Source organism: Lissotriton helveticus, chromosome 7, assembly GCF_964261635.1.
Source record: "Lissotriton helveticus chromosome 7, aLisHel1.1, whole genome shotgun sequence".
In the NCBI taxonomy this organism is placed as follows: domain Eukaryota; kingdom Metazoa; phylum Chordata; class Amphibia; order Caudata; family Salamandridae; genus Lissotriton; species Lissotriton helveticus.
Genome location: NC_136068.1, coordinates 516,651,788 through 516,676,437, shown reverse-complemented (window position 1 = coordinate 516,676,437; position 24,650 = coordinate 516,651,788). Strand labels below are relative to the sequence as shown.

At 44.5% G+C, this 24,650-nt stretch overlaps 1 protein-coding gene across 1 annotated transcript in view; it reads left to right on the top strand.

Annotated features, from left to right (window-relative positions):
• The window catches only part of LOC144768692 (zinc-binding protein A33-like), a 324,408-nt gene extending 300,083 nt beyond the window's left edge, over positions 1 to 24,325 (top strand). Inside the window, exon 6 of the mRNA XM_078652552.1 lies at positions 22,228 to 24,325. Within this exon, the coding sequence (XP_078508678.1) occupies positions 22,228 to 22,772 (545 nt within the window). The 3' untranslated portion in view covers positions 22,773 to 24,325. The remainder of the gene's footprint in view (positions 1 to 22,227) is intronic.
• Positions 24,326 to 24,650: the final 325 nt, after the last annotated feature.

The window sequence follows — 24,650 nt, the reverse complement described above, 5'->3', positions numbered from 1 at the left end:
CTGCAGTATGCCCCACTCCTCCCAGGCAGGTGGCATCAATACAGCCCTCTGGCACACCTCAGACCATATTTGTGGCCCTTGGGAAAAAGGTTTGTGTGTACCACTGTTCTAGTCAAATACTTGCTTTTATGACAAAATGGTATTTTAATATAAGCACAGAGAGCACAGTGGAAATACATCAAAAAATATTCAGACTCTTCCGGTCTGCACACTAGCTCTATCCTGGTCAGTGTTTGTGAGTCCCTGCGCCCCTCTTGTGAAGTTGGTTATTCCCCATTCGATACTGAAGGTGACTTTCAGATGCAGCCCAAGATAGTTCCTACGAGAAAGAGTCTAAATTTGCCCTTAAAAGTCAACTTCAGCAATTGCTGCACACTAAGTTTATGCAAGTTCTCAACAGGCCTGCCATCCTTGAACAGTCTGACCGACACGTCAGTTGGCAAGTGTGGGAGGACTGGGCAGCATCTCTCTGGGCTCTGGTCTCCCGATGCTTAGGGTCAGTGACTTCTTATGGTCCTTCCCTGATGAAGCATTTGGCCTTTTTCAGTCTTTAGACGCCAGCTTCAGTATAGGACGTTTTTCTCCGCAGCTCCTTGCAATTGGGAAGTGTTCCTCACAGCAGTCTGAGTACAAAGATCCAGGCCAACGGCTCTCCCTCCCCAGCGGTTCCATCCAGGCACACAGGGGTCGCTGGTTTCCTTCATTCAAAGTCAACAGCCCATACTTCACGTTAGCTCCCTCTTGGCATATGGGAATCATTGACTGTCTCTGCTCAAAGGGTGATGGCCCTTACATCACGGTGGACCCTACCTGGCACACAGGATCACCGATTGGCTTTGCACAACGATGACAATCCTTACTTCACAGTGGACCCCACCTGGCACACTGGGTTGCAGAACGGTTCTGTGTAAAGGCAATGGCTATTTCACAGGTGGTTTCCCCTCTGCACATAGGGGTTGCCAGCTTGTTCGGAAATAAAGGTTGACGACCCTTACTTCATGGGGATCCACAGTCAGCACGAGTATCAATGAAAGAATCTGCACATGGATGACGGCCCTTACTTCACAGAGGCCTCCTCCTGACACACAGGGTCGCTGACTTTGCCCGTGCAGCAGTCCCGGCCAAACCAGGTGTCTCACGCTTCGCTTCTCAGGATCCACTCAACAGGATCCCCACTCAACATAGCTTCCTCCAGGTGCTCTCCTCCTCAAAGGATCGACTGGCCTGGTGCTCCAGGCTTAGGGCAAGTGGCCCTAACTTCCTGGGTGATGGCCCCTCACCCAGTAGACAGACTAGCAGACCTTGGTCCCTAGTTCTGGTGACCGCAGCTAGAAGTCGTAGTGATTCTCTTTCTTGTTGAACAGCGCTGTTGAACAAACTGTGTGACTCTTGCTCCCAATAATTTAGTCCAAATCCAGACACACATGTAAGTTAGTGTCTGGTCCTTTGGAACTCGGGTTGTGGGTGTCATCTCCTTTGAAGTGCTCTCTCCCCTTCACTTCACTTTGTCAAAGGGACAGCCTGCGACAGCAGGAATGACTCCAATGCTGAATGACTCATAACACAGGCCAAGGGAGCAACCTGGGATCACACCTGAAACATGCCCCATAAAGGTTCAAAGGCCTATCCTTCTTTATAAAGATTTCTTAACCCACAGTGCCAACCCTATCAATCCCACCATCTCCCTGACAATGCGCCCCGGCCCTACTGACCAGTGACTCTTCCCAGGGGTCAAAGAGGCTTTTGATTAGCTCAGTTGACGCTCTGCTCCCCTTCCTTAAGTGTGTGTTCTCACCCCAGTCTTCAGGAATATTAGGAATACCCATCTCCTGTCTGTGGGTTGCAACCTTCACCTCTCTTATCCTTTCCTGGGTTTCCAAAATGAAACCCAAAGGACTACATGTTACGTACCATAAGCAAACACACACATAACAGTGCGCGCATACAAGTATCACATGCTGGCCAGCAATACACACTATCAATGCAGGCCAAGGATACGTTAAGTACACAGCCACTGGATTTGACATGAGTGGGCTGGTAGGCACCACTTCAATGATACAGGTAACAAGGCCTACTCATACTACTAATCACCACAAAACTCAAAACGTGTATGCTGTCACCACTGTATTTGTGTCACTTAACTCCAGATTAGGGCAGTAGCCTTCTACCACTCTGAAGGTAGTGCTTGGTGCACCCCTCTTGGATTAAAAAAGATGGCATTACCATGTGACAGGCCGAGGTCATGGCGCACACGAATAATCATAGGTCTACCCATGACCAAAAATCATTACGAGGAGCCCAGATATCTATGCCGCTGGGGAACTCAGGGCTGATGGGCACGTTTGTCACAATGCATGGGACTTTTCTGTGCTACAACATGTGCACAGCAGCCTTAAAAAGAAGTGCACTTCCAGGGCTTGTGGGACTGTCCTTTACATTGCCAATTTGTTTTCCCATTCTTCAGCCTTTTTTCATATTTTCAATGTGCGTTTAGGCTACGTTTTCATGTAGCAGTAGTTCAAAGTCAATAGCACCATTTCTTTGCTCCTAGGAGGAAATTATTGTCCTGTGATGTGCATTACAACTACAATAGGTTTATATTCAGTTTTAAGTAAACTACCTGTAAAGAAGCACTTGCACTGTTCTTTAAAAGCTGTTACTTTTTTTCACATTCAACATTTAAATTGCAAGCATATGGCCACCATGTTTATGCTGCATTATGTTTTAATGTTTTAGGACTCGTCTAGGCAGGGCATGCATAGTTGCTTGGAGAAATGGTGTCTTCAGTATGTGGGGTTTCATTCCGCCCCTCGCTGCCGATTTGTTCAATTGTCTGTCGTTCGTAACCGCTTGATTTTGTATGGTTTATTGGCCTTATCTGTCCCACCTTCTTTTGTTGTGCTCCTCCCCTGCAGTATTGGCCTATTACGACTATCCTTTCTCTGGAGGCTTTTTCCTTTTGTGTTTGTGCACTCTTTTTTTATTAGCAGCCTGCCTGTTAGTTTTGTGAATGTTCCTGTCCCGCTGTTTTATTACACTTTGTTAACATTTGGGACAATATTTTCCATATGTTTGTTTAAAATATTCCTTTTGTTTTGGTTTTGTCTGTCCCACTGTTTTCTTACGCTTTGTTAAATTTGAGCATGATGTTTTCTACTTGTTTGTTTAAAATGTTCCTTTTTTTTCGGATTCTTCAACCTTTTGCATGATGTTTTGTACAGCTTTCCAGTCTTGATGGGAGGCTGTTTTGTTACGGCTTGTTTTAAAATGCAGCCTGCGCTACATGTTTTGTGAATGTTTCTGTTCCAGTCCGACTCATTTCTTATGCTTTTTTACTTTTGGTGCAATGTTTTGTTTAAAATGTTACTTTTGTTTCTGTTTCGACTGTCCCACTGTTTTGTTATGCTTTGTTAACCTTTGGCGCAATGTTTTCAACTTGTTTATTTAGAATGTTTCTTTTGTTACAGTTTGACAAGCTAATGCATGATATTTTGTATGGCTTTCCAGCTGCCTTTAATCCCCATGCCTGCCTACCCCGGCAGGGCCCATGTGAAAACTTCAAAGTGTTCGTTCATACATCCAACCGCCTGAAGCTGGAGTCATCACAAGACTACAACGCTCTTGTAGGAAAGGCAGAAATAACTGCTGCATGCCAATTCACATTGTTTTAGCCAGTTTCAGGGTGATAAAAGGATGGAAAAAAGAAACAACATTTCAGCTCCCAAGAAGGCTGCTCTCTCAGCACTGCTGTAGATATACAACAGTCAACTCCACATAATGCAACCCAGCGTCACACAATTCCACACCACGCAACATAATTATACACAAAAACACACAATTCAACTTGACCTAATTACATGCTACTCAATACCACATAAACAAACCCCACATAAATCCACTCTATGCCACTTAACAATCCACATATACACACCACACCATGCCACATAATTCCTATGAATATAATTTCACTCACCACACTGTTGCATGCAAACTATTCAACTCTACAGAAATCAATTTCACACCACAACACAATTCCACTACACACCACACATATCCAATTCACAACACATAATTCAACATCATATCACAAAATTCAACAGCACACCACACCACATAATTAAACTTCACAACATAACACTCTAGAACACAGAATACTATTCCACATACTTACACTCCATCACAAACAATCCCACTCCACATGTGTGGAGTTGAATTGTGTGGCACGGAGCTGTGTGGATTGGTTTGCCTTTTTGGTGATGAAAAAGAACAAATAGGTAAGAGCTAAGCTCCCAATCTGTGTGTTTGGGTGTTAAAAAAGAATGAGAGCTAGAGCTATTGGTGTTGTAAATGTCTGTTACCTATGTGTTATGGATTGGATGTGTGGTGTGTAGTGGATTTATGTGGGTTGGATTGGAATTTTTAGTTGTGGAATTATGTGGTGTGGAGTGAATTTGTGTAGTAGAATTGTGTGGCATGATGTGCGCTTTTATTATGTGGATACTAATTATGTGTTTTTGAGTGTATTGGAATTATGTGGAGTGGGATTGTGTATTACGGAGTACAATGAAATGAAATGAAATGAAATTAGATTTCTTAAGCGCATGGCTGCCCAAGAGCGTCCCAGCGCTGATACACACAGCTAGCTTCCAAGATCCTCGGAACGGAACTCATATTTCTCGTGGGAAAAGGAAGGTCTTTAAAGATTTCCGAAACTTCTGGAGACAGGGTTCCAGACGGAGAGCAGCAGGAAGATCATTCCAGATCTTGGCTACATTCACAGAGAACCTCCTGCCTCCTGAGCGAGTTCTCTTTACTCTGGGGATGGTCAGTAAATTGCTCCCGTCAGAGCGGAGGGAACGCGAGGACTTGTAGGGGCATATCAGGTCCCTGAGGATAGGGGGGCCAATTCCCTGGAGAGATTTAAAGGCGATGGAAAGGGCCTTAAATTTAACTCTCTCCCGGATGGGGAGCCAATGGAGAGCTCTAAGAGCAGGCTTAGCCGAAGTTCTTTTTGCAGTGCCTGTCAAAACCCTGGCCGCCGCATTTTGTACTCGCTGGAGGGTGTTGATGGCTGATTCAGGGGCACCAAGCAGCAAGGCATTGCTGTAGTCCAGCCTTGACAGTATTAGCCCCTGAATCAGGAGTTTCCTTGAGCTGAAGGGGAGAAGAGGCAACACCTTTCGGACTGAGCGTAACAAACCATAGCAGATCCCTGCCACTTTCTTCGTTTGTACTCTGAGCGTCAGGTCTGGCTCTAACCACACTCCCAAGCTCTTCATCTCATTCTTGGGTTGGGGCGCTTCACCCAGACAGGGGGGCCACATGGTTTTGGGGAGGGAGGTGGAGAGGTTGCCCACCATCATAAGTTCCGTTTTGGAACCATTAAGTTTCAGCCGAGATTCTGTCATCCAGGCCATGATAGCTGTCAGACAGCACCCAAATCTTTCTGCCGCATTTTCATGGTGAGATAGCGAGACGACAAGCTGGGTGTCATCCGCATAGGTCACTATTTTCACCCCAAAAGGTGAAACCACATCCTCCAGTGGGGCCATATAGATATTAAAAAGCGTTGGGCTCAACGAGGAGCCCTGCGGGACTCCACACTGGAGGGGGATCGACTCAGACACGTTGGTGCCATCACAGACCTGGTAGGACCGACCATTCAGAAAGGAAGTAATCCAGCTTAAAGCCTGGCCAGATATTCCCATCCTAGTAAGGCGCTGAATAAGGATACCGTGATTGACGGTATCAAAAGCCGCGCTGAGGTCTAAGAGGACCACAGCTGCGGATCCTCCTGCGTCAAGAATGCATCGGGCTTCCTCCACTACTGCAATCAGGGCAGAGTCAGTCCCCTGGCCAGGGCGAAAGCCTGTTTGCGAGTGCTTGAGCAGGTTGTGGCCTTCTAGGAGTGTGGACAGCTGGCGGTTGACAACCTTTTCTGCAATTTTGCCCAGGCCAGGCAACAAAGAAATAGGGCGGAAGTTCGCCAGATCGTCAGGGTCAAGTCCTGGCTTTTTAGGGAGAGCCTTAACCATCGCCTTCTTCCAGCTAGGGGGAACTTCCCCACATCCGAAGGAGGCGTTCAGGAGATCGGTGGCCTGCGAGGAGATGGTCTGTGCAATCCGCTTAAGAACATAGATGGGCATAGGGTCCGAGGGGGAACCACTTTTAAGATTGGTTAATTCTTTGCGGAAGTCTTCCTCAGTTATGGGAGTGATAACTTCCCACAGAGGGCTCACACCACTCGCGACCTGCGTGGATGACTCAGAGGAAAGAGTACTAAGGGGAATACTTTGTAGAATTTTCCTGACCTTGTTATCAAAGAAATGTGCAAGCTCATTGCACCGAGCTGTGCTCGTAGCTTGTGGCAGTGAAGGAGAGGGGGTGTTCAGGAGTTCCTTAACTATAGTAAATGTCTCTCTAGATGAACTGGAAGCAGTCCTGATTCTCTCTTCATAAAAGGCCGCTTTCGTGCGGTTGCAGGCTAGCTTATATGTCCTCATGGCTTCCTGATAGGAGACTTTACTATTATTAGACCAGTCTTTCCGCCAAGCGCGTTCCAGACGTTTGCAGACTTTTCTAAGGTCGCGCAGTTCAGTTGTGTACCAGGGGTTTTTAAACCCATTACTTTTCTTGGTACTATACTTCTTAGGAAGCACCAAATCCAGTGCTTTTAGTAACCAATTATGAAAATTGCGATCTGCTTCAAGGGGGTTCAAAAGCTTGGCAGGAATAGATTGTTCAAGGGCAGTGGTTAGGTCGTCAAAGGACAGTTTGGGCCAAGGTCTATGAGAAGAACGAATAGAGCCTTTACATTCAGATCTAGAATCCATCATGATTGTCAAATTAAAAGGAATAAGAAAGTGGTCTGACCAGGGGAGGGGACATGGCGGTGAGGCCTCCAGGAGTGAAACATTGGAAAATAAAGGGTCCAGTAGATGACCCTTCAAATGCGTGCAGGATCAAATTACATGCTTCAAGGTCAGCCAGCAAATCAACAGCCACCTTATCTCCCCGGTCCTCCAAGTGGAGATTCAAGTCTCCTAAAAGAAGGAAATTGGGGGCTGAGGCTGCCAGTGTAAGTGCTGTCTCCAGCAGGGAACTAATAAAATGCTTGACCCCACCAGGAGGTCGATAGATCAATAGCCCTGACAGCGAGTAATTAGGGGATAGTTGGATGGAAAACCTGATACTCTCTGCGTCAGAGATCTTGCCAGTTTCTATCCTGCAGGCTAGAGTCTCCTTATAAATTATAGCTAGCCCTCCACCTATGCCACGAGGCCTGTGCAGGCACTGTATCGCGTAGCCCTTAGGCAAAGAATTAACTATATCGAACTCAGAGCTGTCAGAAAGCCATGTCTCTGTAAGAAACAGAACATCAAATTTTATGATCCTGGATCATTAGATTAACTTCATCCGAATGCTTAACCAGAGATCGGCAGTTTAATAGGGCAAGGGACAGGGAAGAGGACGTAAGCTCTCCCTTTTTGGAGCCATTACCAATCTTGGGGCAGTGAGCACACCGTCTATATGGTGCGTCCGGTTTGACTGTGTACCAACAATGTTGCCCGGTAACAGGACGGAATGACAACAAATCATCTCTGGAATAGAATAAGGGAAACAATTTACCTGTGGCCAGTAGGGTACAATCGGGCAGAGGTTTTGGCCCTAGGTCCGTACTGGCCCGGACGGGCCCAGACGGGCTTGCCTCTGGCGCGCCTCTGGCGCGCCATCGGCGCGCCCGCTGCGCCCGCCCGCTGCGCGGGCGAGAATTGACTGCCATAAGTGAAGTGCCGGGTCCGAGAATCGCCCGAGCACTAGAGCGCTGAGCCTCCAACTACCCCCAAGATGGCGCCTGAAAAGCTTGCGCCCGGGAGGACAGCGTGAGTCGACCGGGGCCCTAAGTCGGCCCTTAGAATGCAAGTCGGCCCTCAAATCTAGTGTGTGGCAGTCGTGGAATGAAAGCGGTGCAAGAGTAAGCCAAACAATTTAATAATAAATTCTCACAATTTCAAGTGATAAAATGATAAAAATGAACAGGGTTAAAATTCCATTTTTTACAAAGGCATATAAATGATTCCTGCCTCCGATGGAGTGCCAGGGAGCTATAAGTGTCAACCGGAGGTTAAACACCAGAAAAAATGTATAGTGCCGGGGCCGAGAATCGCCCGAGCACTAGAGCGCTGAGCCTCCAACTACCCCCAAGATGGCGCCTGAAAAGCTTGCGCCCGGGAGGACAGCGTGAGTCGACCGGGGCCCTAAGTCGGCCCTTAGAATGCAAGTCGGCCCTCAAATCTAGTGTGTGGCAGTCGTGGAATGAAAGCGGTGCAAGAGTAAGCCAAACAATTTAATAATAAATTCTCACAATTTCAAGTGATAAAATGATAAAAATGAACAGGGTTAAAATTCAATTTTTTACAAAGGCATATAAATGATTCCTGCCTCCGATGGAGTGCCAGGGAGCTATAAGTGGTATGTGGAATGGTATTTTGTGTTGTGAAGTGGTAAGTAGTTGAGTTAAATTATGTGTTGCGCAGTTGAATTTTGTGGCAGGATGTGGAATTGAATGGTGTAGATTGGATGTATATAGTGTGTTGTGTAATTGAGTTGTATTATGTGGTTTGGTGTTGAATTATGTGGTGTGGATTGGAAATATGGGGAGTAGAATTGTGTGGCATGGAACTGTGTGTAGAGCTTTGCCTTTTCGATGACAAAAAAGAACAAATAGGTACGAGCTAAGCTTCCGATGCCACATAATTCCACTATACAAATCAACACCACACCACACAATTCCACAACTACCAACTCCAATCCAACACACTCAAAACCACTTAATTACTATCCACATAATTCCACAGCACACTATGCCACATAATTCCACTACACAAATTCACTCCACAACTAACTAATCCAATCCACATAATTCCACTACATACCACGCACATACACTCCATAACACATAGGTAAAAAACATTGATTGCCATTTACAAGGCCAACAGCTCTAACTCAAACAAATGCGAGACCGATTGCATTTCCAGCGCTTGTTTCTTTTATTTTTGTGGCATACACTTGCAATAAAAAGCATCGATTTGTGAAGCCTATGCCTATTGTATTTGCCAATGTTTGTTTCAACAGGATCCATCCCTGGCTTGTCCGCTTACAGCACTGCAGGGACCCTGAAGGCACCTTTGCAGCTCGTACTGCTAAGTGGCTGAACGTAACGCGGACTTTCCTATGGACCGCTTGGTATTATGAACAAGTAACTGCAGCCCAAAACAACTCCACTATACTCCTATATTTTTTGTGCTGGAGGGGCTGAATTTCACGCCTACGTCTTTTTTTTTTAATCACAACTCTTTATTGCTTTTTCAAAAAGAAACAAGTAATGATCATAATTCACATACAATCATATGCACATAAATTACACTGATGATACAAAAAAGCGAAAAGCTGCTCTGCGTCTCCTATGCCTCTTCTTTCACCCAGGGTTCCCCCTGGTCGTCCCTCCATCACTTCCGTTTCGCTGACGTGCTCCCTTTCCCAGCATGCCTCGTTCGCCCCCTCCCCGGTGTGTGATGGCATTCTGCTAGACACAGACGCCCCCTCCATCTCCTCCCGCGGCCTGGTGCACGAGAACCCCCGCCGCCACCATGAACAACTTCCACGACAAGCCCCAGCAGCAGGTGCAGCAGCAACAGCAGCATGGCGGGGTGAAGCCCGAGGAGTTCCCGCAGGAGATCTGTGAGTGCCTAGGCCGCGTGGCCCATTGTTCTCCGGCGTCTTCCCGCGCTACACTGTATCAGATCAGATCACTGCGCTGCAGGGCGCGCGCCGGGATTATTCCGCGCGCGGCAAGTCGGGGTTTTCAGCACTTGGAGGCGGTCATCGCAGGGATGCGTGCGCGCGCCGTTTGCTTCGCAGCCTGTGAACTCATTCGTGCCTTCAAAACGGTGTCCGTCGTGCGCGCTATGCTTTCAAAACGACTGCGAACCATATGCACTCAATCCTAAAATTAATATCAAACCGCCCGCTCATTTGTGCCATACGAACTGTCTGTTGTGCACACTGTATTCAACCGTCGTCGCAGTGCTTGACCGCAGGGAGGTGGGCAGGTATGGCCAATGTGCGCTCTTAGGGGGGTGTTTGGTCCAACCCCCCCACCCCACCGTGAAATCAGGATTACGGGCTTTGTGCACAACAATTCAATCGTACATTGCCTTAAAAACATGTTTATCTTGCACAGTAGATTTGTGCAAACATGCGGAGTTCCAGTGTTTGTCCTAAAAGAGGGGGCGTGGCCATGCTCGGTGCTCCCTCGGAGCGCATCCTAAAACATGAATGCTCTTGCGCTCTTTAAGAATGAGTCGTTCACACTGTATAGTCGGGACGTCTTAATTCGAAGAGTTTCCCCTCAAGGCGGTGGAAAGGGCTGTGCAGAGTGCGCGCTCGCAGTAGAAGTGATTTCAGTCGTGCCACAGGACTCGCTTCTACCGTGTACTCTAAAGGCGCCATTGGGGTTTGATGCTTGCCCGCAGCGCACGCGCACTTTGGCAAGTTAGCTCTGTGATTTCTTAGATAAGTTCGGCTGCCGGCACATGCGGTGGATATTTCGTTCGCACTTTGGGGCAGATTTGCAAGTCTCTTGCGCCCTTTTTGCGTCACTTTTCCCATGTTAAAAGTGACGCAAGGGGCCTGTAAATCTGCCCCCTTGTATTTTAATCTAATTTAATAGTTCGGAGTGTGAGTACTGGGACAGCACTCGGCACGTAAAGGTTGCTTCGTGCTGGTTGGGAGTGACGTTTTGGTGGGAACGGAAAACAGACTAAATGCGCACCAACCCCTTGTGGAAATGCTGCTTAGAATAACATATGTGGAGCGAAATGACCGCGTTTTAGGCTAAGTGGGCAGTGGAGACTTTGGTCGAGATTGTGGTTTTGCGCAGTTGTTTTCAGAATTCTATCTCCGCGCTTATCAGTAAATGATATATTTGTATTTTTTTCGACTGTTGATTTCGCGCCTTGCATTTTGTGCAACAAACTATATGAACATCTTTCTCTCCCCGTTTCATGGCCTGCACTTTGGAGCCTCGTGTTTGACAACCCCCTTCAGCAACAGATGTCTCCGTACCACATCCGGTTTCTGTTAGTTTGTCGCTGCGCCGTCTGGGTTCCTGCTCTTGTTAATATGTAACGTCTATCGGCTCGCTCTTGATTTGAGAGATTGCCGAATACGATACTCTCTTTAGCTCTAGTGCTGAGAGTTTTTGTTGTTGACACTTTTCCACACTAAAGTTAAACGTCTGTGAGATTCCGAACTCCTATTATTTTTTAGGTCTGGCTTGATAGCACATTTATGGATTTACTCTTTGTGCATACTTTTAACAGTACGTACTTAGGGCTTTGGCTCCAGCCAGAGAGTTACTCTCGTTCCATGCTAGTTACCTGGTGTTCCATTCCACTCCACATGGAGTACTTGCCTTTAATGGAGACTGTTGTACAACTTAAAAGTACAATCACATGTTCGTTTTTATGTTGTACATGCACAGTACAGACGACATGATTTGATCATATATATCTATTTTTACTTCACTAAGCTCTTTAATGTTTTTTAGTCGGGATTTCAAATGTCTTTCACGGAATTAATACCAGCCACAGTAATTTCTAGGGAGGCAAAATCGTGTGTATGTTTTGCATACAATCATCGTATTAAAAGACGTGGAGAAGAGAACCCCGAAATGGAACACATTGATGTGTTAGGGGGAGGCAGGCTTTACAAACCGTAAGTGCACCCACCCCCTCCACACACACACTCTTGTTTTAACAGGGAATGTTGTTTCTGAATGGTTCGATTTTGCATCTCTTATTTGCTGTTGATGGTCTTGGTAGCAAATAAGGCATGCACGCATACCCCCTTATATATTGGAAGTTAAAATATTTAGGTGTTCCTTTTCGTAACGTTAACCTAATTTATTTATTCCGTGATCTTCCACTTGCACAGCACTCTACGCCACAGTGCTCTGCACCAATATATGCCACTCTATTCTGTACTATACTACGTCACTGCACTCTGTACCACTCTACACCACTCTGCTCTTCTCTGCACCACTCTAAGTCAGTGCACTTTACGTCACTCTACTTTGCACTGGGAAACAACTGTTAAATCACGGTCATTAGACCGCGATGCCTTTACGTCGACCACGTTGTTACAACGCAATGCCGTTACTACGCAAGTCACTACATCGACTTGCAGTAGATGGCGCTGTAACATTAGGAATGTTTAATTTAATATTCAAACTCCAGCCTACGCAACAGTAGGGAATGTGTTGTAATAGTAAATTATAATATTCCTTATGTTAGAGCGCCATCTACTGCTAGTTTATGTAATGACTTGCGTAGTAATTGCATCGCATTGTAACAACGTGGCCGTTGTAACAACCGCGTTGTTACAGAATGCAATGTATTTGCATGCGTTGCAGCATGCTTTATTCCTTTGCCTCACTCTACCTTCACTGCACTCTACTCCCTCCCGTGCACTGAACACCCCTCTACTCTAAGCCTCTGCACTCTACGCCAGTCCACTCAACTCTCCCACTCCATACAATGTCCCTCTGCCCACGTCACACCCTGCCACCCTAGTCTACCCCACACCACGCTGCTGTACCACATGGCTAGAAGACTGGTAAAGCCATTAGCATTCATATAGACAAACCTATTGACTTTTCCAATGCTTGTTCTCTAAAGCAGTGTTTCCCAAAGTAGGTGGCGAGCTGTTTTTTTGTGGGCCATTAAAGTTAAAGCAATAAATAAACTTTTACATTTGGTGTTTATCTTGTCACATTTGCCAGTGCTTCAAAGCCTGAGGTCAAATTTCAGGCAGGCTAGCTCTTATGAAAAATTATTGCTTTTTCTTTAAACATGGTGATTGGTGTTTACTTTTTTTTCTCTGACTACAAAGTAAGAGGAGTTTTAAAGTGAATTATATGACGAAAGGCTATAAGATGCATTTGTTTGCAACACACAACAAAATGCAAATACCTAAATGAACTGTATGCATTCAGCAGTTAAGAAAGCAAAATAGAAACCCATTCTCGGGAATTCTGAAGTGCGCCAGAAACGAAGAGAACCCCAATTTTCACACATTAACATTTTGGTGCTATACAGTTTTTCAGTAAAACTGCATGTCTGTGCAGAGTTACTGGACATTTCAGTTGCTGTCTATGAATGACAATGAGCAACCACATGATGCTTTAGTTAGATTAAAAAAATCTGCTTCATGTACATTACAGGTAGGTGGGTTACAAAAAATTATCGTTCTAAAAAGTGGGTTGTGGTTCTTACAAGTTCTGGAAGCACTGCTCTAAAGTACAAAATCACACATGACATAAAGAGCTACTTGCATTCTCTCCTTTACTGAGCTTTGATGCTCCAGTAATGGAATTTTTACCAAAATGAAAAGCTTTGTGCGCAACAAGTGTAACGTTAAATTCTGGAAACTATGCTGATGTCAATCAAATTTAGTCCAGAACTATATTTAAATATCAAATCTCCGCTTCTGGGGGAAACACAACAAAGTTTTCTAAATTGCTCACTAGGACAGGGTGTGCTCTGTATAAGCAGCCTAGGCAGATTGTTATAGGTGGTTTCACTTAACCGTTTCCCATAAAGATAATATCTTGTGAGGGTGGGCACCTGGGGGGGGGGGGGGGTGCACTTGTGCTCTCCTATGCCTTGTGCTACGGGTAAGGTATCTGCCTGTAGAGGTGATTGCATAGTAGTGCACTATGTAAGTTTTCTCTATTTAAAATGCAGAATAGCACTCTAAGTTGCTCCCTATCTTTATAACAGAGTGTAAAGTTGGGCATGGAAATAGAAAAAACAAGTGGCGCTGTGATACAACATCTTGGGATTTGTGACTCTCAAGACATTGTGAACTGCTAGCTACTCAGATGAAGAACTGTAGCCTTGGTGAGGAGGCTTGAAGGTGACAACTGGAATTTTGCTAGGCTGGTTTAACACCTTCGCTGCGGCGGCAATTCCGCTGCAGCGCTAGGGGGGAGGGGGGCCGCGCGGCCCTCCCATGCTCGTGACGGAACCGCTCCGTCACGAGCCTCAGGCGCGCTATGCTTGTGACGGAGCGTTTCCGTCACGGCACCGTCCGCTCAATAGACCGCGCCGAGCGGGCCGTGACGGAACCGCTCTGTCACCAGCACAGCGCGACCGAGGCTGGTGACGGAGCGGTTCCGTCACCAGCATGGAAGGGGTTAATACCCAGATTGAGGAAAAGGATTGTTTTCCCGGTGTGCTATTGGGCTGACTTGTATAGTTTATCAGAGTTTTACATAAAATATGCAGGCATATATATACAAAATACAGGAATATAGCCATGGGTATGAGCTATTTTCTTGAATTTTTGGGTCAGCAGGTGGTTAAAGAGCAGCATCTGTAGGGTTATGTTATTTACCATTTGAGGTGCAGGCCTCGCACATGGTTGCAGACCAACTGGGTATTCAAGTTACTCCTTTAGTATGTTTTACTCTGTAGGGGATGCTAGAAGGAACAGACCACTTGATCCTAAGCAAAGATAATGGCTTTTAGAATATGATATTGTCAAGTTATCTTTCTTTGGAAATCTTTGTTGATCGAGCAAAGGTGGTAAATAGGACCGCCACGTTAGCTTTCAAGATTTGTAGCTGCAGGTAAATCTATGGATCTGAAAACTACAATTGGTAGTTTCTGTGGCCATGTCTTCAGACATTTTAATGCACCTCAGATATAAAAAAAAACATCTGGGTCCAAGAATGACCAACACATTTTTCACAGTTCTATAAAATGTAGAACTTGGAACATATTTATTAGTTCAAACAATGCAGTTATGCTTGGTTATCCCTTTTGAATTATACAGTCAAATAAATGTTTGCCAATATGCTATTTGCTGCCTGGTCTCTCTAAAGTTTTATCTGAAATGGGGGAACCACTTGGTTTATTTGGAGCCCCCTCTCCTCTAGTAATACAGACTCACAGCCAGGACATGAGTGCCAAAAAATGTTATAATTGCCCACTACAGAGGAGTGCCTCACTGCCACTCTATTTTTTCCACTAAAACACTGTTTTCAGCATGATGCTCCTTTTGATGAGTGTCTAATTCCTTTGTATCATGTCCGAACTGAGCTCCCGGTGAGATATTGGACAGTGTCTGTAGGGTATTTGGATGTGAAATGAGTCACTTTAGTGTTCATTTAACCGTATACCAAATTATTCCTCATGGAAATGTCGTGTTACTTTGGTTATTATTAGTTATTTTCAATGATGTATCTCACTCTATTGTAATTTCATTGTCATGAATGATAAATTATTCAAGTCATAAAATAGTTTTTGGTGCTGTAATCCACCACTAGCAGTTTGCTTTCGTATTCAGTTAAAGCAATGTTGGGGGTCATTTTTAGGGGAGCAGTGCCGGATTTGGGTTTGTCTGTGTTAAGTTGTGGTAGGTTTTTCTTTGACTTGGATTGTGTCACCCAGGTTTTTCTTGACCAGTTTGTATGGGACTTATTTTTAGGTCTTGCTTAGGCAGCGCTTGCGCTGTCTCTTCGAGGCATTGTATTGTAAATGCAGTTATATATATCGCTTAGTACCCCATACGAGGTGTCAAATCGCTTTTTCGGTGAGTAGCACGCTACTCTGGAACCCATAAAGGATAAGTGTTGAATTAGTATAGTGAAATATGAAAACAATTTGAGTGGTGGGTAAGTTAGTCAGTTATTTGGATTCAGAAGGATAGCGGAGGGATAAAAGAGGGGAAAAGGTTTGCATTTACATAACGCTTGTTACCCCTGATGGGGTGTTAAAGGGATTTTTTGGCGAGTAGCACGCTACTCCGAAACCCATATAGGATTAGTGGTGAATTAGTATAGTCAAATATTAAAGTAATTTGAGTGGAGACATGCTGTGTTCAGGATATGCAAGAAGAACAGATGATGGACGTAATGTTGAATCAATCAAACATTCACCCCAGTCACAGATCTGGGTTAAATCCATCGTTTTTTTGCACCCCATGCCATTCCAGTTTAGACCCAGCCATATGCAAATCAGTCTTGACCTTGTTCCCCATGGGCTTAGAGCTCCGACCATTGCCTGCCCATGTTTTCAATTGGCTCTTGTGACTGGCTTTTGTAAATGCTTTTTTTTCCTTTGGTTAGTTTTACCTAAAAGTTTCTCCTTTTCTCCTCTTGTATCCTCCCATAAGGACAGGCCCTTTTACATGTGCTCTTACTCTGTGTTTCATTTACCAGTTATAGAGCACTACTTTCTTAATAAACTTGTGTTGCAGGCACAAAGCTACAGCTTTGACCCCACTTTCCTGACCCTAATGGTGTTTTTAGTGTATTTTGTGTTTCGGTCAGCGCAGCATGCCACGCTTTATCTTGAATTATGGCGACCGTGCCTTAAACATACTTTACTCTGGCACTGCATCTCTTTAACTTCAGCCGGCCGCCCTGCTTGTTTCTTTTGTTGCTGCACGGCACGTTTGCAGAAACGTATCTAATGGTATTTTTTTCGTTTACTTTATTTAATCTCTGAGCATGATCCATCACAGGGTACAGTGCAATACCTTATGTGGCCTAAAGGTGTCCCAAGGGACACCTAGTGACAACCTGTGGTGCTGATCCCTTTCGTGCGCGGTAAGTAAATGTTGCTGTACCCAGAATAATGTGCTGCATAGTTAAATACTTATAGGGTCTCAAAAGAGAGACATATTGCACTGCAAATGATTGTTTCTTTTAGCACTCAAGCCGCTTCCGTTGGAACTAATCTGAAGTTGTTACTTTTGTCAGGTGACTTATTTTCTCTAGGCACTGTGAAGGCACACCTCTCTTCCATTTCATAATGCACCTCCATGGTGTATGACACCCTCACCCATATTTTCTTTTATTTTACTGAGGGACTGTATTGTAGAACTTCTGCATCTGTTGTAATAGGAGAGTGCTGAGGGGGGAAGTCATTGATGGTTCTTGGCTCCTAAAGTTGCCTAGTAGGGCACAGTCTTTCAGCGTTATAGAACAAGCTTCTGGACGCTTCTCTAGTTTTCTGCAGGCACCTGCTGGTGTCCAGCATCAATGAATTCTCCTCTCGCTTGTTATTTTTAGACATCATTGAAGGAGTCTTGGGTGGAATGTACTTTAGCAATTAGTTTAGAGGTTTGGCTACTGTACTAGCACATGAACTGAGCGTACCAGCAGTTTCTTCTTTCAGGCCCCAACTTCCCACATTTATTCCTAGGGCAGCTTTCTGTGCTGAGTACTGTATGTCAGACTCCCTTATGATGAAAAAAAGCGATGAACCTAATTGTTCAATGCACTAAGCACACAGTTTTACTTATTTGCACAGCAGAAGAGTTGGAAACTGCTGAATTGTGATATCCTCCACTGTCCTCTTGTTTTGAGGTGTACTGGTGGAATTTAAAGGGGTCTTGACTTTCTCTTTTTCATCTGCTTAATACTGACAATGAGGAGCACAGCAAAAGTACTGTTGCGGAGAGAGCTGGGGTTTATTTTGTGTTATCCCCCTGCCAGAGAGGAAGCCCCCCTTTTCTTTAACAACTCTTATTTTGCATACTGCTATTCTTCTGTGCCGTGTGCTGCTCAATAGTCAGACTTTTGTGCACTTATGAAATGATAGATTCAGTGTGGTCCATGGACCTTGTACTATGGGCATTGTTTTGACACTGACCATTTAATCCAGTGATATTTGGGTGACGTTTAGATTAAAATGTGCTGACTAAAACTCACTAGCTGGAGATCAAGACCATAATGTTTGAAGATGGGACCTTTAACACACTGGGCAAATCACTGAAGAAAAACTTAAGGGGTAGGTGTATGAGAATGCGCTTGGTGTTCTCCAGGCATCTCTGTAGCATCTGGTGTTTCAGGGCCAGTGAAATCACCGTTCTTGTCCACTGGTTAATTAGTATCAGAAGGAAAGGGATACATTTGTTGGGCATTTGCATATTATTACAGGAGTAGTAACTGTAACCGGTCACAGAGGACGCAAGCAACTACCAATGTGCCACCACTGTGCCCCTAGCACAACTCGGCACTGCTCTCTCAATGAGCTTGAGAAACTCTGAGCCAGCAATCACCAGCCATTCTGGATCATGTAGCAGTGGATTGCGCTGGTCTTTTCTGCTGCCTTGCTCCCCACAAACCATAGATCCCAAGCCATACATGCTTTCTGCAGGTAATTGTGTGCGACTGGACAAAGAATGCATACTGGCCACGTTTGTGGCCGGTGACTGTAATGTAAAACTCCCCAGTTATATTATAGTCTTTTATTCCTAGTCTACCATGGTAATATTTCGAATCCTTCTCTTTGGTGACGAAGTCCATAGTTCATTTGGATTTTTTTCAGACCTCGTACTGCGGGTTGACATTTGCTCCTGTTGATGTTGGGGTGAGCAGTTAGCCACTTTGCCTGCTGCTTCGGGAAACATCCTTTACAACGGAACCGTTACAACGCGGTACCGTTACAACGCAGGATTTACAACAAAAGTCATTACAACGACTTGCGCGGGAGGACGCTCTAGGATAGGGGATAGTTTAATTTACTATCCAACACCTTCCCTACTATCCACGGGGACTGGAGTTGGAATAGTAAATTAAACTATTCACTATCCAGTGCCCCCCAACGCAAGTCGTTGTAACGACTTGCGTTGTTAATCCTGCATCGTAAAGGTACGCGTTGTACCGTCCTACATCCGCTGCTTCCTATTTAGAGTTTGACTCACTACCAGCATTTACCATCTATCTAGCAAGTTACATAAGTTGGCACTACACTACTACTGTGGTTTACATGCGCCTGAGCAGCGACTGAAAAGGTGTTGAATTGTCTGCGGACCATGCTTCTTTACAAAGGAAGCATTCTACAGGTTGATCAATCCCAGGGAGGTACCTTTTCTCAGAGTCCCTTGGTTTTAACAATAACATAATCCCTTCGTGCACCAGGTCAGCAATTGCAAGGCATAAAAGTACATTATGGAATTAGTCTTTTACCAGCGGAGCAGCCCATCTCAGAGTAGCCTCTATTTTCGCTAATTAAGCGTAATATTAAGTTCATTGCTTCAGTGTGCTGTGTTACATCTCTAGGATATTCCACCTTTTATGACCGTGGACCTGATCCATTGGTCGTAAAAAACTTTCCAGCTAGAAGCACATCAATTTGTATTACTGTGAGCCAGGTTGACTCCGACATGCTCTGTCTATTCGTTCTCTGGGCTCATCACCATGGCTGTTCTGGGAAACTGTTAAAATCGATCGTTGTCTACATTGCTTATTCCACTGTGTATGTATGTATGTATGTCAAATATGTCAACTTTCAGTTGCATGGGCCATTTCTCTCTTCTTGGGCATGGATATAACCAGGTTAGGTGTGTGTTTGTGGCTGGTCACCGTTCATAACTGTTGCCCAAAGAATAGCATTTGATTGTCTGTTTTCCCACAAGAGGTTGCCTCTGTTTCAGTTTGGAAATGCGATGCTCAGTGGGCACCCAGTTGTAAAAGATGAACTTGCTTTTTTTTCCTTGTGGATCCGATTGGCTAAGGTAAAGCCTCCAGCCAGAGGAGGTAGGCATCCAGCAGGACCTCATGTTCCAATTTGGATTAAAGTAAGCCTTTGTAGTTTTTTCTTCTAAGACACGGTGTCCTCCACAGCAACTTTTTAATTGGTTCTTTGGTTGCTGCCAAATTGAGGCAAAAAAAGCAGTATGTTGCAACACTAAGAGCGCTGCTGAACTTCAGCTAGTTCTGTGGCATTGTTTAAATGTTCCTATAATTTATGGAAATTATTGGTTGAAGGCTTGTCTGAGAATATGTATCCCGAGAATTTGAGGTTTGCTTTCCATAGTCTACAGTTATTACACAGGTCCACATCATTCTCTTGAAGTGATGTTGATATTCAGCATCTGCAGATATTATGTTGATTTCCATCAGCCCGATCATGTTGGCTCTAAATGCTGAGGATTCACCAATAATTGGTTTCCTGTTTTGATGAAGCTTGATGTGAGTGGAAGTATTGATTTATTTGGCATGGAGGTAGGTGTGACAGCAGTTTCTGGTTACTTCGAAGTTTCAAAAAACACTTTGGTTTATGATTTCTCCAAGAATGTTATCTGTAGTGGGTTTGATGTTCCTTTTCTTTTTAACAGATATGTTAAGCAGACTTTTGTCTGCACATTTTGATTTAATCCAGTGGTAGTAGGGCTTTTCATTAACCACAACTGGGGATAGCTACACGGTTTGACCGTTCCCCTTTTTATCAACTTGCTCACATTTCCTGATATCTACTTTCACTTTGAGGCTCTATTCATCCTTAATGCTTGGCTAGCATATGTATGCAGCTTCATGGCTCTGCTTTACAAGCACACCATGTTTGTGAACGATGGAGCACAGGAATTCTAGCATGTTTACCTCACTGAATGCAAACTATATAAGGTGCAGTGGTACTGCTAATTGTCCTCACTCCTGATGTAGATGCTAATGTTGCCGTTGCCATTGCCATTCTAACGCTGACTGACTGATACATAATGACCATGATTAGAAACACGTACCAACCCAATCACCAGTCCAAACTTCACTAGATTGGTAGATAACCGGATGCCTACGAATAATTTGTTCAGTCAATATTGGGTCCTAAAGGGGGAGGTTCACACAGATGTACACCCTCCGCTGAGACATCCAAAAAATGGAGGGGAGCCCCATGTCACAAGAAATGTTACTTCATTGTCAGGACCACTGTCTGGAGTCATTATAGGATAGACCTATTGGTGATACTGTCTGAAGCATACTTGGGTAAGCCATGACATTGGAGACAGTGACAATGTAACATTTTTCATCTTGAAAAATAGAAAGGAGAAGTGAATAATCCTAGCTATCAAGGCCACCAGCTTTGTCTTTTTGGAGATGTTTTGTAATTTCATTTCTTTTGTCAATTAGATTTCTCCCTCATCAATCCTTTCATTTTGGGATTATCTTGCTCGGCAAATTTTACAGAAGATATGGTTTTGATCCAATTTAAAACTTGCACTACCCCTTTTGGACTGGATTCTGGCTGGTCAAGCTTAGCATATTCTAGTTCACGTTCCCTGTAAGTTAACATGGAGACTCCAGTCCATTTGCCATTTCTGCCGAATGCTTTCAAAGTAAGCAAGGTTTGCTCACAGTTCTGTGCCTTCACACCTTACCCATAGTGTATGCTGGGACTAGCCTTATATTTATTGATTTACAAAGGATAATCTTTCCACTGTGAATTATGACACATCCATTTTGAATTGCAGAACTCAATCAAAAGTCAGGTATTCCAACCTATTACACAAACTTCTTTTTAAACCTCCTGGACAGGTTGACTGGGTAGGATAAACCTATATATGTCATAGAAGATTGCAGTGGTATTTTTCATATTGGCATGAACGCCTCCAACTCCATTTATCGGGCAGATGATGACTTGCCATTACTACTTAATGTTATCTCCTATACACAGTGGGTCTGCTGGCTGTCCATTGACTGATGACTGCAGCAAGAACACCTTTTATCTACCTCTCACTCTCCTTATCCAAAGATAGATTTTGGTTTTAGTCCTGTCTGATCTATCATGCAGGCTCAACACAAATCCACTCTGGTGGAATCCCGCCTCTACCCTGTCTACAGTGGGTAATTGAGGGCCAGGTACCCATAATACAGAAATGTTGATTATTTTGTTTTGGTAAAGTTCTACTTCATGCTGCTTTTTTTATTGCTTGCATAATTACATGGTCACGTAGACTTCACTGTCTCATTGAGCTATACGTATGGTGAGTGTGTCCTCATTTTATGTAACAGGGCAAGTTAATTGGCACTACAGACTGGTGGAAGAGCCTGTGATGATTACATATGTGCTACCACATGTGATGCCACATGAATCACTTTTGTTGGGGCATGAGAAAGGAGTGGAGCAAAAGGGAAGAAATATAGCTGAGACCACGATTTTTTCAGGTTTTTTGTCTTCAACATCATGAAGTCAAATGGCTTTCATGCTATATTAATTGTACGCATGCTTTTGCTGAAATGTGCGGCCACAAAACTTTTGTTAAGATAATAATTATAAGTCCCTCACCCTGTTATGTATTTCTATGTGCTGCCGCTTTGCTGGATCTGTTTGCGATTTAACCTCTTGTGCCTTGCTTTTTATTCCTTCTCTGCAGCTCTCTCTACGGTGCTTCTGGACCCTAGCACGGCTCATCCTAACCTCATCATCTCTGATGATCTCACCTGTGTGCGGTACAGTGACGCCAAACAGCAACTTCCAGAAAACCCCAAACGATTTGATTACTGCTGCTGTGTTCTTGGCGCTGAGGGCTTCACGACTGGCCGTCACTACTGGGAGGTGGAGGTGGGCAACAAGACCAAATGGAACCTCGGTGTGGCCCGCGAGTCCATCGCCCGCAAAGGAGGGATCACCCTGTCGCCAGAGACCGGCTTCTGGATTTTGTGGCTGCGAAATGGTTACGAGTTCAAGGCCCTGGATTCACCGAACAGACTCCTCACCCTGAGGGTCAAACCGCAACGCATTGGGGTCTATCTGGACTATGAGGGAGGGCAGGTGTCCTTCTACAATGGCGACGACATGACCCTCATCTACACCTTCACCAGCACCTTCACTGAAAAGCTGTACCCCTACTTCTGCCCGTGCCTGAATGACTCCGGCAAGAATGCAGAGCCGCTACGGATCATCCACCACAAGCCCTAGCTGGGCCACATGCAAGGGGCATCTTCACCAGTACTTCTCTAGTAGTCCTGCGCACAGCTTGCATCTTGTCCCTTCCCCGAGCAGCAGAAATGCAACACCGAATAAGATTGTTCATGTGCCTGTGCCCTACCTCTACTGATGTCTTGATATCTTAATGCACCCCTTCTCTAAACCCATTTTTTTAAAATTGTATATTCCTTCAGTAGGTGGAGAGGGGTAGTGGGATTTAACCGGCTGATGTGACTACCCAGATTCAAAATGCACTTTTTTATATTCCCTTTACATATCTCTTGCCCAGTACTTGTTTTTCAGCTGTTTTTGACATTTTGGTATGGGAGTGTGGCTTCACAGATATTGTGTGGTTAACAGCACAGAAGTACTGTGTGGATTTGGGTGGTAAGGTAACAGCTACTTGTGATGCCAAAAGGCATTTATTATATGGGTCAAAACTTAACTCCGTTCAAAAGCCTCTCCCTTTCCTTCCAGTAGTGGCATTTGCCTTTCTTAGTTCTCAGAGTATCTGCCAGGCCTGGGGCTAAGCTATCTGACTGTTACCACCATGACTCCACCTTCTCCACTGCGCTTTTATCCACTAACTAAATGCCATCCATGTATGTCTCCATCCTCTAGCTCCTCTGGAAATTTGTGGGTGGGACTGCCTATACCTAGATGGCCTAAACAGGCAAATGATTGTTTTCAGCCAGTGGTCGGTAGTCACTGATAAAACTGATGGTTCAAGGGAACCGCTAGCAGAGTAATTTAAGATATTGGCCAGACTGGCAAGATATGTTACATTGTGCAGCTGAACTGGCTGTTTGGTGCACTGCCTACATTGTTTTTTTTAAAGTACTGAGGAGCATTCACATGTCATTTTATTTCTCATGTGACAGTGCGTGCACATGAATAAACTTGTGGTCCGCCTGTTCCAGGAAAGCTGCTCTGGCATGCAGCCCCCACATTCATGCAGTAGACCTGTTTGAACATGGCCCTTGCCTGCATAACATGAATAAACCGTGAGTGATTTGTATTATTTGTGCTTATGCGAAGGGACAGTTGCCTGTGAGGGAACTAGAAGGGTTCAACTCCTGACCAACACACTTGCTGAGGTTTTGCAGCATCACCCTGTCCATCAACATTTCATATTTTTCCTTTTTGATAATTTTTTCTTCACTACTGTCTTTTTTTTTAATTACACCGCTCTCTAGAACATGGATCCCATCAGCCCCGATTTTTTTGGGGCCTTTGCTTATGACCAGTTATGCTTTTTGTACTCTGTTTATATCCCCTTCCCTTAACCTCAACAATTGCTTCTGGGCCAAATTCCATTTGTTGATGCTAAATCCCCTCTCTTCCTCATACCATGCCTCCTGTACTGCTCAATGTTATGGTTTTGTTAAATAACCGCTGTTAGTAGCAAGTGATTGTCAAGTGTGTATTGGAAAAAGAGCAATTTATGTTTGCCATACAACATTTCAATAAAACTTGCATTAAAGTCCTTTTCTTTTATTGTAATCAGTTAAAGTCAATGTATAAAGTGAAATGGTGATTACAAATTTGTTGTCCCGTTGTTTTTTTTTATATCAACTTGTGCTGTGTTAATTAGAGACGATTTAAACCTCCAGGGTACAGTATCTCCAGTTACTGCCCTCCACTATGGATCAGATTTTCGAAAGATTAAATGCAATCTCTAACCCCCCCCCCCCATCTAGCAGTCAGATAAGCCTTCTTTACATTATGAGCGAATTGCATAACCAAGTAGCATTTTCACAATCTGGGTGCCCTTTTCATACAGTTTTGGAACGACTTCGACCAGTTGTGGTTGAGGTGTTTTGGTTAGAGAAGATTAATTTGGTCAGCGTATTAAGACGGAGGATCGGA